Consider the following 13,145-nt stretch of genomic DNA (forward strand, 5'->3'; position numbering starts at 1 on the left):
GTCTGTTAGGTGGAGTAATGCACTCTACAGGAGTGTAACGGCTAATGCAGCCTAAATAGTCCATTTAGATTCTGTTATATTTCCCTATCCCACATATGAGATGGGGAGGGGGAGCTCCCCGGTTGCAGGGGTGGTAGCCCTGCAGAAGGCATGGAAGGGGGTGTTTGCTGGCTGCCCCATTGCACTGGGCTCCAGGGATGCTGCAGATGCTCCCTGGCTCCAGTGGTGGCTGCCCACTTGCGGCTGCTGCCCTGCAGCGGGTGGGAGCATGCTCCCTGACTATGGGGGGTGGCAGCGGCTCCCAGTTGCCCCATGCCTTTGGGCACTGGAAATGGGCTGATGCCCCATTGGGGACCTCTCTGGCTGCCCCCACACCTCTGAGCACACCAGAAATGGGGCTGCTGCGCCTCCTAGGCTGTGGAAGGTGGCTGCCCCATGCCTCAGGACATTGGCAATGGGGCTGCTGCCTCACAGGAGAGCTCCATGGCTGCGGGAGCCCCCTAGCTTCAGAGGCAGCTGTCCCGTGGGGGGAGGGGCAGCTACACAGGAGGCCGTCCTGTGGCAGGGATTGAACTACTTCCCTGCAATGGTCTCCCAGGCTGCAGGGGCAGCTGCCCCATAGAGGGGCTGCCCAGCACTGCTGAGGCACAAGGCCCCCCTTATAATCTTGGAGGTGGGGACAAAACACACTACCCTACCCCCACCCACCCTGCCTTACATCTATGGCAGGGCCCTGACTCCCTCTCCTGCTGCCTGCACTGGCCGGTCACTATGTGCTGCATATGCTGTCTGGCCAGCTCCTGACTGATTGTACCTGCAGCTGCACTGACTTGGGGAAAAGTACTTCAGCAAGGGGAGTGAATGTACGGGACAGTTTGCTTTTTTGTTAGTCCCCGCCTACAATATGGGACTGCCCCGGTGAAAGTAGGACAGAGGGTCACCTACACTTCCATGAAGTGCTATTAGAGACATAATTACATTAAAGAAACCTTTCGTGTGCACCCCCAGGGTATACACAGACCGATTAAGACGTAACACATTGGTTCACTTCAGATATCACACCCCTACAGTCTGCATTACACCCTCGTGTAGACAAGCCCTTAGTCTCACAGTACTGGACCAGCTGTACTGACTCTGTAGCCTTATTTTCAGTGATAAATACTGTGCTACTGCAAACCATGTTAATTCTAGCCCAGCTGGCAGCCACTGTTTACTTGATCAGTGTGAATGAGGTGATTTTCTCCCACAGAATTAGCCAAGCTGTCATCATGAGGATTATAATCTGTTACTATAAACCACCTTGGGACAGGGGACTACAAGACTCATCTGAAGTAGCAAATCAATAAGTACTTGTTGAAGAAGAAGAATTGATGAAAGTAGGGAAAGAGCTCATTTCAGCCCATTCTGACACTGCATTATGTGGTGATTTTCAAGACTTCTTTTTGGAGCCATCCCAGATAACGTAGTTTGGGGGCAAACTTGCTCAGAATGTTTGGGTGTTAAAGGCTTTCTGGCAGCGACTGTCCATTTCTTACAGAATCTGTAGGATGGTTATTTGTGGGAGAGAACTGGTTGTACAGATCTTCTTCTTTGGGTAAAATTTTTGTGGGAGCCTGTAACAGGCAATCCCAGTCAGACGTTCATCAAACGGTAAGACACAGTTCCTAAGCTATGGCTGCAGGGAGGGGTGAGGGTTCTGCACAGTGAATTTTTGTTTTTAAAAAAGGAGGAGGCGGTACTCAGCTGGCTTCTTCCCCCCACCACGCCCCCGCTATGGTCAGTCCCACAGCTCGGGCTGTCAAGTTCTTGCCTCCCAAAAAACACTAGTTCTGGCGATTGCTGAAATGGGTCAAAAAGTGACTCCTCGAGGCCTGGGCTGGACTGGGGTTTTGAATTAACAAAAGGGGAGAGCGAAGGAGCAATCTGTTCCCATCCTCCCATTTGGCTAATGAAGAGACACGGGAACATCCTTCGTCCCCCAGCAAGTGCTCTCCTCCCCTTTCTATTCCAGTCGCGGCTAGTCCCTTTTGGTTTCCTCCTGTTGAGGCAGGCTGGCAGCTTACAGTCCCACAGGAGTGGTGACAAACCCCATGTGATTCTTCAGTGACATCATTTCTATTTTGTAGCAGGTTTTCTTTTTCAAACTAACTATTTCATAAAAAGAACACAAAGGCCACGGCCCCCTATGTTACCTGTTAGCTGGACATTGTGTACTTAGGGTGGTATTTAAACAACCTCTATAGATAACAAGTAAGAAATGAAGATAATGCTATGCACATTGCTTAAGTGTATGAAATTTCTGGTATTATTGTAAACAGTGTGACCACAGAAATTATCACAGGATTGATTGCATTCCATTACACACTTGCATTTCTCCAAAACACATTCTGTTTTTGGGAAGGTGTTGCACATTTGTATAGACCCTTCCAGGCCAGAGCATTGTATCTCAACACCTGTAAGGTACGAAAGTATTATTATCCCCAGTTTGTAAATAGAAACCTAAGGCACAGAAGCAAAAAAGAGTTTTATCTAAACAGATCTCCCAAAACAAAGTGTATTAATTTAATCTTGTTAACCACCAGCCTTTCATTTCTCTTTAAATATTGTAGCTGTTTTTCAGTGGTATTGGAACAATTTGTATAGTAGGGCTGCTGAGAGCTATTGAAACAAATTGTGTACATCAGCAAGCCCTGGCATGGGAGCCAAGAGCAGCATACAAGCTGATTTTCATTGGCACACTAAGTGGGAGCTCAGCCCCTCCTGTTCTCCCCCATGCAGCCGGGAGCTTGCTCAAAGCCATGCCACCTGTGGATTAACAAAAGACTAGCTAATACTACCAACCACCACCTAAATGGCAGAGTTCTGTATCTTAATTTATTTATTAATCAAGCTGTTGAAAGTAGGACTATTAGGCTATGTCACACGTGCCACTCCTTCCAGAAGCAGCATGGTAATGAGCTGTCCGGAAGATGCTAATGAGGCCCAGATGTAAATTTCCTGTGCCTCATTAGCCTATGGGCACATGGTTTGAAGTCCGGAAGAAGCTCTTCCGGACTCCAAAATACACATGAAGACATGGCCCACAGAGATCTTCCGCAAGGAAACCCTTCTTCTGGAAGTCCCCTCTTCCTCAAAATTTTAAGGAAGAGGGGACTTCTGGAAGGGGGGGGGGATTCTTCCAGAAGATCCCTGTGGGCCGCACGTCTGCACATGTATTTTGGAGTCTGGAAGAGCTTCTTCTGGACTTCGAACCATGTGCCTATATGCTAATGAGGCCCAGGAAATTTACATCCACACCTCATTAGCATCTGCACGGCTCATTACCATGCCACTTCCGGAAGGAGTGGCATGTGTAGGCACAGACTTAGTAACTCTAAAAAGTACCACTGGGACTTGGACCATACATAGAGGTCAAAAGGTCAATTTTCAGCCTTCCGCCTCAGAAAGGTTGCTGGCCCCTGGTGTACATGATGGAAATGATTTCAAGCTGGGAGGTGCTGTTGCATTCTCAGCCCCTCTAGTTGCAACATCTCTGAGTTTTTCAACATATGACTTGGAACATGTTAAATGATGACATCTGGATATCTAGGCTGAAATTTCTGTTAATTTTAATAGGTATGGGGGGGTGTCTAACGTGCTTCACACTAATCTGAAAATACATTTCTAAAATGACTCTAGTTATGTGAAATAAGTGAGTTACTGTCTGCATGAACTCAGCCAAGTGCAGTGCTGCAATCGACTCCTGAAACTTGAGAATGTCAGAATCAGGTTTCAGACTCCAAACTATCCTGAGCAAACACAGCTATCCCAGCTTCAAGATAACAACTAAGGCCTGTGGGAAAAAGGTGTCATCTTTGCCAATTTAACCACTTCACTGCAGCATACAACCTCAAGCACCTTGTTAGTACCTCATTATTCTGGTGAAACTTATTGCTTATGCTGTCCCACCTACCAATCCCTGTATCTCAGATTTCAAATGTTAAAATTCTACTGGACTATTGAAAGCCAGTGCAATGTCACTGCATTTTTCTATAACTGCTGCAGAAGAAAAAAAGTTTTAAAAATTTCACAATGGGATCATGATGTAATATGGTGCTTATGGTGGAGAAGTTATTGTTAAAGAAACTCTGAAAGAAGATGGATGAAAGAAACACTGTAAAGAGGCGGAGTTGAAGAACACCATGGTTAAAATACTAGCAGAGGGTCTTCACCTGTCTCACATCATTTCTAACACCACTGGAACTATGCTGGGCATGCCTCTCTGGTAGGAGATTTGCAGAAGCCTGCCAGGGTTATAAAGGAGGGTCAACAGTTTGAAGTTCTAAAAAGTGCTTCATTTTTTCCCTCCAAACAGTCCTGTGTTTTGTCTTTTCTTACAGCTCCGTCTCCTTTATGAATGCAACCCCATGGCTTTTATCATTGAGCAGGCAGGTGGAATAGCTACCACAGGGACTGAGCCTGTGCTGGACGTGAAGCCAGAATCTATTCATCAGAGAGTCCCGTTTATTCTTGGCTCCTCAGATGATGTGCAGGAATACCTCGCCTGTGTGCAGAAACACCAGAAAATTGGCTAATGGGATTCACATACCAGATGTTTCTCCTGCACTTGCTACATCACTTTCCAGAAAGAGAAACAAACAATCAGCCAACTTTGGTTTCCAGGACACTTGTTGTCTCTATCACTAGGAATCTTCCTAAAAAGTTTTATTCTCCTTGGAATACAAGAGCAAAACTTCTTTAGTCTCAGTTTCAATAGCACAAGAGTAAAACCCAAAGTCCTGATTTTAAGATTAACGGTAGCTCCTTGCTTAACATTAACATAGGAAGTGAAATATGAGGACTATGTTTTTTGATCTGAAGCTAGGTGTCTAATACTGCAGCAACAGGTTCTGTGAGACAAGGCATTCTTATATCCACATTTAAGATGTTATTTAGAGATTATGTATCTATTTTCCATTGAGAGTTTCATTGCAGGCAAGTTTTATTTTGTCAGCCCTCATTCTACCACCAGTCTTGGGATCTGAGTTTGTTCGTGTTCCAAATAGTATTTGCGCTGGATAATTAATAAAGATTAAAATTGAACCACCTTTCCAAGGGAATGAATAAATGCTTCATGGTGGAATCATTGAAATAATTCCTACTTCCCTTTTGTCCAGAGTCCCTGTAATTTCACACAAATTAATGCCATGCAGCAACTGCCACATCTGAACTCTCCTTTATGAAGGATTTTTTCATGTCAGACTTATATGGTACTTACTTATATCTCTCTGGTCAGGTGGTGTGATTTTTACCTATCCTAGTACATATATCACCTTGATATCCATGTGCCTCATCTCATGTGTATCAATGTAAATTATTGTCTTGCAAATGCTTTATCATGACGCTGACTGTTCCTCTTGAGAGTCTGGATCTACTTTTTTCTTTCCATTCCTCACTTTTTTGGGGGGGTACACATTTGGACTTTGCAAGTTGAGAGTTATACAACAAGTGAGTTCTCTTACATTTACTATGCACATGCATTACACCATTTTAAAATCCACATTACTCATATCTAGGGCTAAGCATGGGTACAAAATTTGTATCCACATCTGATCTGCGATCTGCAAAAATAAAACAGATATCTGAAGATTTGCTTGTTTATATACAGTATGGTCTTTCACATGTGGATGGGGTTTTGTGGATCCAACATGGGCTTAGTTCAGTGTTTCCCAATTTTATTTGGCCATGGAACCCTTTTAAACGCAAAAGAATTTTGCGGAACCCCTAATAAGCAGTCTCATATATGGCTTAACCCCTCTCAGCCCCAAGCCCGCTCCTGCATATCTCCAGGATTAACCTGCCTCAGCACCAAACCAGCCCCCAGGACTAACCCATCCACCCAAAGAGGCCCCCAGCCCACCCCTGCTTGAACAAACTCTGTCTGAGTTAGCTCCTCCAGTTACCTCACTGAACATGGTGGACAAACCTACTTTAGCCATGGCTGCTCCTCTGACTCTAGTCTCAAGGGTCCGATTTCATTGGCTGCCCTATGACAATGTGAGAGAGGCCGGTCGCAGCCAATGAAAGGTGAGGATGATGCAGGAAGTTCAGTACCTGTCTGGCTCCCCTTGTGGATGGCCACTGCCTCCCTTTCCCTGCTCCCATTGTGCACATACAGGCTACTTTGCGAGTGATGGGCTCTCTGCAGCTTCCTGCCCTGCCACCTCTGCAGTAAATTCAGTTGGTTTAATGGCCAGATTCTTCCCACCACCCTGCTGGTTGTTAAACCAATTAAACTTCGTTCTACTGTTTCAGCAGTGGTGGGGCAGGAAGTCATAGAGGAGTCAACGGTGGCAACATCCAGAGCCACGAATGACTCCTCAGAACTGCAGGTTGCCAACCCTGACCATTTGCTCGCAGAACCCTTGTTTTCACTTGGTGGAACCCAAAGGTTCCATGGAACAGCACTTGTGGAACACCCACAGATAACTCTCTCCTGTGTTTTACATAGAAACAGTTAACCAAGGCGGGATTCATCCATTTTCAGTCCTAAACAAGCTATGCACATGTGTGCAGTGGAGATCTTTTATTCAAAATGAAGGGAGAACATTAGTAAAACGTTGGAGGGTAGAGAGAATCCAGAGTTACCTAGATAAATAAGAGAACTGGGCCAAAAGCAATCTGATGTGGTTCAACAAAGAGCTGTGTAGAGTCCTGCACCTGGGGCAGAAGAATCCCAAGCATTGTTATAGGCTGGGGACCTACTGGCTCAGCAGCAGTATGACAGAAAGGGACCTTGGGGTTATGGTGGATGAAAGGCTGGATATGAGTAAACAGTGTGCCCTTGTAGACAAGAAGGCTAATGGCATACTAGGGTGCATTAGGAGGAGAATTTTGAGCAGATCTAGAGAAGTGGTTGTTCCCCTCTATTCGGCACTGGTGAGGCCACATCTGGAATATTGTGTTCAGTTTTGGACCCCCAATATAAAAAGGATGTGGAATTGCTGGAGCAGGTTCAGCGGAGGGCAACAAAAATGATTAAGGGACTGGAGCACAAGAATTATGTGGATAGGCTGAGGGATTCGGGCTTGTTTAGTTTACAGAAGAGAAGACTTAGGGGTGATTTAATAGCAGCCTTCAACTTCCTGAAGGGGAGTTCTAAAAAGGAGGGTGAGAAACTGTTCTCAGTGGTGTCAGATGGCAGAACGAGGAGTAATGGTCTGAAGTTGAAGAGCGAGAGGTGTAGGTTAGATATTAGGAAAAACTACTTCACCAGGAGGGTGGTGAAGCATTGGAATGCGTTGCCTAGAGAGGTGGTGGATTCTCCATCCCTCAAGGTTTTCAAGTCCCAGCTTGACAAGGTCCTGGCTGGGACGACTTAGTGGGGGTTGATCCTGCTTGAAGCAGAGGGCTGGACTAGATGACCTCCTGAGGTCCCTTCCAGCCCTGTGATTAAAACTGTCTGTGGTTGCTTGTATTGTTGTGATACTTTGCCTTCATATCCTCAGATCTCAGCTGAATCTAAAGGGATTCTTTTCAGGACATTAAAAAGTCTCTCTCCATCTAATGGGCCAAATTTGAATGTTCCGTTGCCACACATTTCAGCACCAGATCAATTTAAGAAAAAGGTCACAAAAATGTTTTGTAATGAAGAAAGTATTTTGTCTCTAACTTTTTTTCGCAGAGATGGTTATCCTGGAACTATGAGTAATTGGCTAGAGTCTAGGTCTCGAAAAATTAGGTTTAGAAATGCAAATGTTTAAACCACTTTAATGACAGAAGTCATTGTCACTTCAGCTAGAGTTACAGAAGAGCTATACTGTATTCAGCAAAAGTACCTATAACAAAAGTAGAGGAGAGAAAGGGTCTGTAGAAAAAGACATGCACATCCCTAGTTTGAATGACACACCATTTCAGAACTGTAACAGAGAGGGAGCCGTGCTAGTCTATATACTATCAAAACAAAAAAGCAGTCCAGTAGCACTTTAAAGACTAACAAAATAATTTATTAGTTGAGCTTTCATGGGACAGACCCACTTCTTCAGACTGGCTCTAAGCAAGGGATTTGACTTGGCTCAGCAGACTGGGGGACAATATCTGTTAATGGGATTCTCCCTTCCTTAATGCTGTCATGGTGATTTCTCAGTTCTCTCTGACTACTTGCCCCTCTTATAGCACTGGAGGGGGAAAGTATTAAAGAAGAGAAGTTGAAGTAAGGAAGTACATGGCATATATGTTGAGTCTAGGTTGTTGCCACTGCTATACTAGAAGAAGATTCAATGGCATTTGAAAAATAAAAGCCAGTGGAGGTTTTTTTGTTTTAAATGTCAGCTGTCAGCAGTAACAAGGTAATAGTTCTGAAATGAAAAACCAGTCAAGTAGCACTTTAAAGACTAACAAAATAATTTATTAGGTGATGAGCTTTCGTGGGACAGACCCAGTTCTTCCTTGCTGTGATTATTAGGTGATAAAAGCCAATGATTTGTGCACTGTTTAAATTAGAAGTGGACAGAGATTAGGAGCTTGTCTATGTAACCCTTCTATTGATGGCAGATGATTGGCAGAAGGGCCGGGTTCAGGTCCTAGGGATTCAGTCAATAATGTAACCAAACCATCTTAAGTCCCCAGCCAGAAACCTGGGACACGTAGAAGACAATCTCACCCTACCTGCAGGTGCCCATAAAGGCAGCTCTCCTCTCTGGCAAGCACAGAGACCAAGATAGAAACGGCTTGTTTAATAATAGTAGCGTAACAAATTTACACAGCGATACGTGCAGTATTGCTAAACAAAGGAAGGGAGAATCCCATTAACACATATTGTCCCCCAGTCCGCTGAGCCAAGTCCTTTGCTTAGAGCTCCTTATTCTCACACACACTCTTTATAGGGTGTACCTTTCACAGCGCAGTCCAGTCCATATGAACCCAGCATTCACAGATACATCACCATGGAGTTTCTAGCCATCCACCAGTCTGCTGCCCACTGCACTCTGCCAGCCATCTCCTGCTGTCTGTCTGCCTAGTACTTTGGGTTTGGCTCCAGGCAAAACCCTGTGGTTGCACTGCTGAATCTCAGTATCTATCAGGGTGTATTCTCCAAAAAAAAAAAAAAAAAAAAAAAAAAAAATTCCAGCATCAAGCTGGGCTTTTAGCTCTATCTTTGAACAGTGAGGAAGAAAAGCCTAATCAAACCCCACTTATAGCTAGGGCTTGGTTTGACCAAAGGTACCCAACCAACTAGTTCAACTAATAACCACTACCCCCTACTACCTCACAATGCTCACAGAAGGGAGCCCTGTGTGATCCATATCTTGAAGTGATCCAACTTGTACCCCCACAACAACTTCCAGCATTGATGAAACTCCACAGTTCTTACACTGCATGAAAGCATAAATTGTGACTTTACAACAACATGTCGTTTATAATAGGTGAAGCGCCATTGCTTCATCTGCTACCCATTGGGTCTTGCAGTAAAGTGTTATATATGCATGCCTTTGTATTTCCATGCAAATGATCTCTAAAGGATACATTCCCCAAATTCCATCAGCCGATTTGAGCTCCTCCTGACACATTCCTTACATCTATGTTCAGGATGAGCCCCATTTCAACAACTGTGTAGCTGCGCTAGTGCAAATCATGTGTCAATACAAAAAAAACCCTGATTTTCACTGGTGTAAATGCTGGCTTTCCTTGTGCACATGAGGGGACACACACACACACACACACACACACTCTCTCTCTCATGTATTTATACAGCCCCTGTTCTAGTACCTTAGCACTTCACAGCTTCAAGAGATCTCTCACCACAATACCCCCCTCAATGGGGAAGTGTTGTCAGCCGTATTTTACCTATGGAGAACTTACATTAAGAAATAGAAACTAAGCCTGGGAACCCAGCTGTTAGCCCCCTAGTTACTGAACTTGACCACAGATGTGCATCACAAATAGAAACACAGGTTGCTAGCTATGGGTGACTGTGAGCGCTCTGCTAATCAGCTAGGTGGCACCTGATTTTTTTTTTTTGGGTGGCTACCCAAGTACTTATGTAACTGTCCTCAGGTGGCCTCATCCTGGGACCTATGGAGCTTAATGCAGGCAACCCTATGGCTCGAACTAAACGCCAGCTGGCTTTCAGCTAAGGCCGTAGAGGAAGGTCATTGTTTTTCTGTATAAGTGGTCCACGCGCTACTGCATGGGACAGTGAACCACACCCAGAAGGTGTGTGGGTTACACTTACCTTACAGGGAGCACTGGATGTAAGGATAAGGCACTGGGCACAGCCATACCTGTGTTCTCACTGCTGCATGGGACAGAAGGGAAGAACCTGTGGCCAGATCTGGGATGCAGAAGGTGGAATAACAAATCCATTCTCTACTATTCTCTCAGGAATGTTCTCTAGCCCCTGGGCCTAGAGACAAAATCCTCCCTAAACCACAGATCAACAAATGTCAAATTTGATTTTGGAACTGAAAATATTATTTTCTAGCAAAATAGACCCTTTCCTTTGAGTTATTTTGATTAAAACACATTGGTAGCTGGTTTGATGGAAAAACACATGTTGGCCTCATGGTGTCCAGAGGCTGGCTTAACTACACTAGGTGAAGTTTAGTTCCTTAGAGGTCTCAATTTAAAATATAAATGTAGATCAGGTCTGAGAATACAGGTAGTCTGTGTCACTTTAACTTCGGAAAGAGTCCTGATATCACTGAGCCACAGCCTCTTACATGGCTGGTTGCCAGGACCTGAGAGTACAAGCAGCCTACTGAAGAAATTCAGTCGTGGCCTTTATAAATAGAGCGTCAGAGAGAGCACATTTAGCAGCTGAAACCCAAACAGAGACAGAAACATGCAGCCTTAATTCAAGGCTGCCAGGAGAAACTGGGAACCCTGAGGGCATTTGTTATATACAGTAAACATCTTTTTGCTGATCACATGTGTTAGGTCTAGCTGTCAGCCAGTGTCAAGAGAGTAAGCTTTTTAAGCAAACAGAAGCATTGTATTGCAGTTCAGTCCACTATCAACATGACACCCCGGAGTAAAGTGTTGACACTTAAAACAACTAGCTACAGGTAGCAAACTTTTATCTACAGTCAAGATATTTACATGAAGAAGCATTTGTATATTTATCTGATCTGTCCTTTCAACATTTAGTATATTTAGAAAAATGAGTATCCACTCAATTACTCATTCATCTACAACAAATATTTACTATGGCCTTAGGGACAACATGCAAAAACCAAGACTGTTTATATTGTAGCTGAGATCAGACAATAAAAAAAAAAAAAAAAAAAAAGATGCTTTTTTCTTTTTTTGGCTGTTGTCAAATTTAATTAGAAGAAAGAATTTCAGTACATGTTAGAACATATTTCAGGAATAAAACAAGGACATTATTTTAATTTTTTGATGTCTGAGAATCTTTAAACACACCTGGTATAGCAAAAGACAGCAAACAGCTTTGAATAGATAGTAAGCGTCAGAAGGATTGTATTGTAGCTAAATCACAGGACTAGGAATCAGAAAATGGGAGTTTATTTGAGGAAAATAAGATTCAGAGACAATTTTGTTGCCAGAAACCTTCACAATTTAGTCACACGCTGCTGCCCTGTCTATCCCTGCTCTGCAGAAAACTGTCTCCAGAAAAACAGCAGCAGTAACACAGAACAAACATTATTATCTATCAACGCAGTCATTCCAGTGAGATTATAGAATCATAGACTTCTAGGGGTGGAAGGGACGTCAGGAGGTAATCTAGTCCAGCTGCCTGCCCAAAGCAGGAACCACTGCAACTAAATCATCCCAGCCATGATTATATCAAGACAGAACTTAAAAACTTTCACAGGTGGATATTAATGTTAAAGCCTAGTTAGTGCAAACATTTAAATGTTTTCATTAGTCACATGTAATAGTGTTAGAATTTAATAAGAAAATCATTAATTTAATTAAAGCAATTTAATTAGAAAATAATTGAAATTGAGGCACATTTTAAAACATTGGGGTTCGCAATGTCTCTTGGTGCAACTAAGCTGAGGACCCGGCTGTGTTACATTTTCCATAGATTATCCTGGGGTAACCATGGCCTAAGGGCCAGCAGTGGACTTCAGAGTATAAGATATTGCATTATAAACCCATGTCTGTTGGACCTAGAACTGTGGACTCAGTGTTTACAAGCCTGCAGCTGAGCATCTAACACTGCATTGTAAACTTGGGTATACAAATACTGGAGCTCGTCTCAAAGCTATGCTAACACATCTATCCTGGACTACCAGAGGATGCAGATATGCATACTTGCTGACCCAAGTCAGACTGCTTTCTGTGTGGTTGGAAATGGGGCTTGAGGCAGAGCCCAGCTTAGTGTGCAAAGTAGACATACCAAAGGCCAGAGCTAAAAAAGAACCACAGCATAACCAGGCAAATAATTTTGGCTTCCTACAGAGCCAGATTTCAGGGTCCCAAAGTTCCACTACATTTTCCACAGAACTGGGGGCAACTCCTGCCCTCTTACTCAATAATGAGGGGGAGACCCCAGGACACATCTACACTAGGAAAAATTTCAAATTGGTTTTAAAACCGGTTCAGCAAACCCATTAAATCCACGTTTACCTGTTTTAAGACAGGCTGGTTTCAGTAAAAGCAGGACACACCTTCTAGGTTACCATGCTGCGGTGAGGCCCATGGAGATAGATGTCCTTCCTCTGAGACCCTTGCTACGGGACTTCTCTCAGGGAAAGGGATGAGATGGGCACAATTTAGCAAGATTTTCCCCTGGGCTTCTTTTGAGCCTAGACTGTTTCCAGAAGCTCTTCTCCTAGTTCTGCTCATTAGGTACCATTTACCAAAATGATTAATATAATGCATGTGTGAACAGGCTCAAACTAGATAGACTCCATGAAAATTCAAGTATTTATACAATAATAAGTGAAGCTAAACTGAAATGTTCTTGTCAGCTGCTTTGCAGCTTACCAGTAGAACAGTTTATCACTTGAACAGAAGGCTCTTTAGTGGAGATAAAATATCTACTCAGTTACTCATTCAGCCATGTGTGTTGTTCCAGGCAGAATGCATTCAACTGGCCTAATCCCAGCCCAGGAAAGGCTTGTTTGTGTCTCATGGATTTAATGTTGAACTCAAATGAACTGTCAGCACATGCCAGCCTAGAAAGAGGGAAGTCA

General features: G+C 43.8%; 1 protein-coding gene across 1 annotated transcript in view; it reads left to right on the top strand.

Moving 5' to 3' along the window:
- Positions 1–5,398, top strand: part of LOC142013572 (fructose-1,6-bisphosphatase isozyme 2) — a 46,724-nt gene extending 41,326 nt beyond the window's left edge. The window contains exon 7 of the mRNA XM_074995140.1: positions 4,380–5,398. Within this exon, the coding sequence (XP_074851241.1) occupies positions 4,380–4,574 (195 nt within the window). The 3' untranslated portion in view covers positions 4,575–5,398. The remainder of the gene's footprint in view (positions 1–4,379) is intronic.
- The last annotated feature ends 7,747 nt before the right edge of the window (positions 5,399–13,145 follow it).

The sequence above is a fragment of the Carettochelys insculpta genome, chromosome 5, assembly GCF_033958435.1.
Source record: "Carettochelys insculpta isolate YL-2023 chromosome 5, ASM3395843v1, whole genome shotgun sequence".
Lineage (NCBI taxonomy): Eukaryota > Metazoa > Chordata > Testudines > Carettochelyidae > Carettochelys > Carettochelys insculpta.